Raw genomic sequence first — 6,131 nt, 5'->3', positions numbered from 1 at the left:
CTGATTATGTATAAGCCTCACTTTCACTACCACAGTACTGATCATATTACCTTCAAAGTGCATTATTCCTTTAATAATGTGCCCACCCTACAGCCATCGTTATTTCGAAAAAGAATCCCAAACTAACTGAAACCATTTACCTAATATATATCTTGGCATTATTCCTTTGGGAGACGGATCATAATCTACTGAATCTGAGAAGCAATAATCTTTTCTATTAATCAAAAATTATACTATCCACAATTTGAAACCTGCATTGTTGATCGAAGCATAATCCAAAATCTAAAACTACTTATGATTAATCAGAACATCAAACAACCATAAAACAATCAATCCGAAAATGCAAATTTGAGAGAAGCCAAAATACAAATTCTACTACCAATGACAGTTGGATTTTATTTGTTTTTCTCCCAGGACAGATATATATACTTTTTTTGAAACGTTTCAACTTCGTCTATTCATAAGGATTCCAGTCGCCGAACGACTCTTTGATCCTTCAGACGTAACGCTTCGACTACGTTTGGCAAGTAATAAACAGACGCATATGAAGAGTCATCAATATGATGACGTGTACCCTTCGTTTTAGATTTTCTGAGAAACTGGATTCCACGTGGCGCTATAATTTTGTAGAAAATCTGAATATGAATATAGTGGCGACACATCAGCCTCATCATCCTCCTTTATATGGAAAAGAATTGATTATAAACATCTAACATTTTATCGTATTTTCTATGTATTATTATACCCAGAAGCTATTTTAATATGGTCGAATTTTGTGCACCTCACTAATATCTCAAAAACGAATTATACACCTACGTATGCCGTTCCAAATTATTTCCGAATCACGAACCGTTGATCGCAAAATTTTGACCGAACTTGATTTTTACGAATGCATGTAACACCCGTACGTTTGCCGGTACGTATGCCAAATACCGAATTGCTAACTAGGGCCTAAGTTATAGTATCATAAAAACCACGTGGAAAATGGATTAGATTACTGAAGGAAAGGAAGAAGTAGGTTTTAATTACCTACGTCAATTAGGTTACCTTTTTCTTTTTTGTTGAATTTGTCTTCCGGTTTCCAATGCTTCTGAACCAAGTACTTACTTTATCAGAGGAAAGGAGACGTGATGTTTTCCATCTGTACACTCAAACACAGTAGAGTTGTCTGCTACCGTCGTCCGAGTGGTCTTTTCAATAACAGGATTCAAAGGTGCTTGCATGATATCACTAGGTAGTTTTTAATATTAAATGGTGTTTCATTTTTCAAGGAAAATAATTTGAACGGGAAATATGAAAGGGTGTTTGAGATAAATGCAGCTTTAACCCTTTGTATTTGAACACAGACTAGTCTTCGGGAACCTATTCCTCAAACTTACCAAGTGTTTTTGTTTTTCGGATGTTTGGAATTACTCAGGAGTCGAACTAGAACCAGGGAAACCTTACACCCATAGCTACAATAGCTCTCTAGGAAGGCTTCGTATTTCTCAGGTTGGATGAAGTTAAGTTATCTAATTATGTTTTACTTTCTTTTTTGTCTAGTAGATTATTTGTACGAGCATTTCTCTATAAACTTGAAGTGTTACTGTTTGATCTGTCTCTTAGGCTTCTATCTTTTTAGACTTTTTCATTGATTTTGATGCTGTAGAATCAAGTATTCTCAAAAATGATTGTCTCTCTGAATGCTCCACATTTAATTAATTAGAAATTTATCTTGCTCCCCTACTCGGTATCCTTACTGACTGTATTTTGTGCATCAATTAATTTTGCAGGCAATTTTGGACCCTTTTAGTCCTAACAGTGGGTATGTTGCTGTTCACTGTATAGTAGGGAACAAGAGTCCTGTATTGATATGCTTATTGCGCGGTGGTACCAATAATGAATCATGTATGTTGGATATTGAATTGGAGGAGAAGGAAGAGAATGTCGTTCTTGCAAATCGTGGCAATATCAGTGTGCATTTAAGTGGTTTTTATAGTAAGAATAATGGTCAATCTGCTGGAAATGGTGATTATGACTTCCTCTAATTTTTATGTTAGCAATTGATCAATTGTATTCTTTATTTAAGCATAGATTTTAGTTGTTATTTTTTTAACTTGGTTGGTCTCTTAGATTCAGATGGTAACAGTGCTATTAAAGCCAAACCATAATTTATTTGATTAATGTGATTTGTTTCTTATATCAAAATCTCGTGTTTTTTCTTATTATATCAGGAACAGTGGGAAACCATGGAGCTAGTTCTACATCTCAAGCTGCTCGTGTGAAAACGTTAGTCCTTAATTCATTTTACTTCTGATATTGCCCACCAGTTATTAGTTACAAGACTTACTAACTTACAAATTGATCAAACAAAAGATTCGGTTCAGTGGCCAGTGAATTTGTTGGTGTTAAGAATTTGTTCCATAATTGAATGCTTTCTGCCTGAGATGCATTTGTCCTTCGTACCTAACTAACTGATGTTGGTGAATTTGTTACTAACTAACTGATGCTGCTAGTTCTTGCTAGCTACTTACACCTAGTTTGTTTTTTGTTTCTTAATATTTCTTCTACATATCTGATTTCCTGGAAGCTCAAACTTTTCTGTTGTTTGCAAATGTTTTGTGTGCATATTTCTATTTCACTTGGATATCTAATTAGCATCCTTCATGAATTTTTTATAAGTTTCTTTTACTGCTATTGTTGTTGAAAATTGATGCTGATCAATGCTGAAAGTTCGATTTGCAGTGAGTTTAATTCATTGGAGCTGGGCAGAGATCCTGAATACAAGGACATGGAAATAAACGGGCGTCTCGTAAGAAGAATGGCCAGTGATTTGGTTATTGAAAACATACGAAGGAGAAGAATGGCCAGTGATTTGGTTATTGAAAACATACGAACGAGCGGGAACTCCAATTACAATATAGCTTATCATGGGTGTAAAGTACATCTCTCTCTTTCTCTGTGTGTTTGTGTTTGGGATCTTAATGAGTAGTTGATTGAGAGATTGATTGATGATGTCCAAAATGGAATTTACAAACTCATTCAAGTGATTCAAGTAACTCAAACCTTGTTTCAGGTGCAAGTCCTTTACTTTGGTCAAATAAAGAGAACCGGTCATGTCTTTGAATCAAATTATGGCAGTTGTGCTAAATGTTTCACATTGGGTAATAGTTCTTTAGCATCTATTTCACAATTCATGCATTCCACATCATGCATATGAATACTGTTTATTACTCTAAACGATTTATTTTTCTCCATGCAGGTGAAGGAGATGTTATAAAAGGATTGGAGGATGGGATTAATGGTCAAAAAACTCTAAAGGATTGACTGCTTTTCTTTCAAAGCATGGTCAAAAAGCTCGATATATTGAGAGACTTCCTCATCAATACTTTGTCCTCCTTCTGAATCGCTAACATCTGGAAGATCATTCAACTGTTCATCAAGAGATTTTTCCCAGTTAAATGCAGATTCAATCAAAGGACCAGAGACAGAGTTTTTCTTAGAAGCTTCAGGACTTTGAAGTTCACAAGGATGACTCTGGGCTGGTGTTGCGTTCTCTGAGATAATACTCTTGTCCATAGAGTCAGATCGCTACAGACACAGACTTGTAAGGTATTTGAACGTGTTTGCCTGCTCTAATACCAATTGAAAAAGCGGGGGTACAACAACCACACCCAATATTGGGATTAGCAATTTGTATAGACTAACTCCAATATACTTTTAAGAGAATCAAATAGACTCAATCTTAATAAAGTATGTCAAAGAGGTATATCTCTCTTTCTCGATTTAATTTTTACTCAAGCAAATAGAAATCTTCGACTCTAATTAAATACAAGAGAAATCACTTGAACGGTACCAAAGACCAATGTTCAAGTATCAATCAATGTAAATCAACAACCAAAGGTTGGATATTCTAATTGATTGATTCAAACGCATAATCTGTGATGTTTAAATTATATAACAAAATTTAATGTGGAAAAGAAATAACACAAACACCAGAAGTTTTGTTAACGAGGAAACCGCAAATGCAGAAAAACCACGGGACCTAGTCCAGATAGAACGCGCACTGTATTAAGCCGCTCCAGACACTAGCCTACTACAAACTAACTTCGGTCTGGATTGTAGTTGAACCCCAATCAATCTCACACTGATCCAAGGTAAAATTATGCTCCTACGTCTCTGATCCCAGCAGGATGCTACGTACTTGATTCCCTTAACTATCTCACCCACAACTAAGAGTTTCTACGGCCAAAATTCGAAGACTTTAATAAACAAATTTGTATCACATAGAAAAGTCTATGGTAATATTTAAATCTGTCTCCCACAGAAATACCTACGAGTTTTGTTCCGTCTTTTGATAAATCAAGGTGAACATGAACCAATTGATAAACAAGACTTATATTCCCGAAGAACAACTCAGTATTATCAATCACCTCACAATAATCTTAATCGACCCGGCGAAAGAAGATATTATGGAATCACAAACGATGAGACGAAAATGTTTGTGATTACTTTTATATCTTTCCTATCGGAGATATCAATATCAAGCCAATCTTTATGATTGTACTCGTACGATAGAAACAACAAGATCAGATCACACAACTACGAGAAAGTAGTATCGGCCGGGCTTCACAATCCCAATGAAGTTGTAAGGAACCTCAAGCTCGTCAACGCTATTAGACCAGTCAAGAGACGAATTAGTCGTTATTAACTCGATCGATTTATCACGAACGATAATTGATAGGAATTAATCTAACAATGATTTACATACGAATCTAGTATTATTATATAGAGCTCGAAAAGTTACGTGGAATACACTACTCGATGTGTCAATCGGGTACAAGACGAAGAAGATATCATTGGATTAACATTAAGGGTATAAGTGTCTTTTTTTCGGGGTATTGTGTGGCTGCCTTAGCCTTGATGCCGAGTGTCCCAGTAAAATTCTGTTTGGTCTTATCTCAAAACCGTTTGCAAGAGAAAATCATTTTCCCCTTCTCCTTTCTCTTTCTTCTTCTTCTTCTTTCCTCTTCTCCGTTCTGTTTCTCTGTTCTTCTGCGTTTTCCTTTTATGTTTGATTCGAGAGATGATTTGAGGTTGAATTAAGAGAAGTAAGAGTAAGGGATGATTTCTGGTGTTGATGTTGAAGTTGGTTTAGCTCTGAATTAAGAATAAAAGATGGATTGATGAGAATCAGAAGTTAGGGTTTATGCGTTTTGGAATTGGTTGAATATTTAGAAGAAGATGATGATGGAATTCAGTAATAATTGATGGGTTCTTATTGAATTTATAAAGTGAAGCTAATTTGAGGGTGAATCGAAGAAATTAGGGTTTATGAGATTTGTTGAAGTTATGATTGATGATGAGCCAAGAGAAATTGGAAGAGTCTGTTAATTGGGTAAGTCTCTATGTTGTTTAATTTCAGTGTTTGAAGTTTAATTTTGGATTCTCAGGAATTACGATTATTCTTGTGTTCTTCCCCAAATCAGTAAATTAGGGTTCGTGGATTTTAATGGAACTATTTGCTGATTTGTATTTGAGAAGATGAATTCCAGATTTATAATGAAGGTGTTAATTGTCTGTTGTATGTGTTAGTATGGATTGGAATGGAGTTGTTTTTGACCTGAGTTGCAGGTGTGATAATTCAGCTTTGCTCAGCTGGTAATGGTGGTAAACTTTAGGTGTGATTGCTGGATATGCGATGGAGATATAGTTCTGGAATGGGCAGGTATGAATGATTGAAGAGTTGTAGTTGCAAGTCTGTTATAAGATTGTTTAATGTTTGCTGTTAAGGAAGACAAGATTTGAGGTGGATATAGAATGTAACGAAATGGATGATATGGAAAGGAAAAGTTGAACTGGTGGTGAATTGTAGTGGCTGGTCGAGTTGCAGATGGTTTTAATGTTGGATTGAATGGGTTTAGGTTCAGACGAATACATAGTTGTTGCCGAGATAATGAGTATTGCAGATTTGTTGATACTGTGTTATTGCAGCTGGAATTGAAATGAGCAATTCAGTGGCGAGGCTATTGATACTGTGTGTGTTTGTGTTGGTGATCCTATGAGTTGTTGTTGAAGTTATAGAGTAATGAATAACGAAGTAGTTACAATGAAGTTGAGTTAGTAGGATGTAGAAAGAGTGAAAGCTTGGA

At 35.5% G+C, this 6,131-nt stretch overlaps 1 protein-coding gene across 1 annotated transcript; it reads left to right on the top strand.

Moving 5' to 3' along the window:
* The first annotated feature begins 1,154 nt into the window (after positions 1-1,154).
* On the top strand, positions 1,155-3,633 carry LOC113302357 (peptidyl-prolyl cis-trans isomerase FKBP43-like). Its single transcript, XM_026551270.1, has 7 exons — positions 1,155-1,234; positions 1,418-1,491; positions 1,773-2,007; positions 2,214-2,268; positions 2,725-2,920; positions 3,056-3,143; positions 3,242-3,633. The coding sequence occupies exons 1-7, from the start codon at positions 1,222-1,224 to the stop codon at positions 3,304-3,306; spliced, it is 726 nt and encodes a 241-aa protein (XP_026407055.1). The 5' UTR covers positions 1,155-1,221; the 3' UTR covers positions 3,307-3,633.
* Positions 3,634-6,131: the final 2,498 nt, after the last annotated feature.

The sequence above is a fragment of the Papaver somniferum genome, chromosome 8 (assembly GCF_003573695.1).
Source record: "Papaver somniferum cultivar HN1 chromosome 8, ASM357369v1, whole genome shotgun sequence".
NCBI classification, from domain to species: Eukaryota; Viridiplantae; Streptophyta; class Magnoliopsida; order Ranunculales; family Papaveraceae; genus Papaver; species Papaver somniferum.
The sequence above is the reverse complement of the archived record's forward strand: the minus strand, read 5'-3'. Positions and strand labels throughout refer to the sequence as shown.

Coding starts and splice junctions, on each gene's coding strand:
- LOC113302357 (XM_026551270.1), top strand. Junction 1,492..1,772: donor GAAGGCTTCGTATTTCTCAG/GTTGGATGAAGT, acceptor TTAATTTTGCAG/GCAATTTTGGACCCTTTTAG. Junction 2,921..3,055: donor TAGCTTATCATGGGTGTAAA/GTACATCTCTCT, acceptor ACCTTGTTTCAG/GTGCAAGTCCTTTACTTTGG.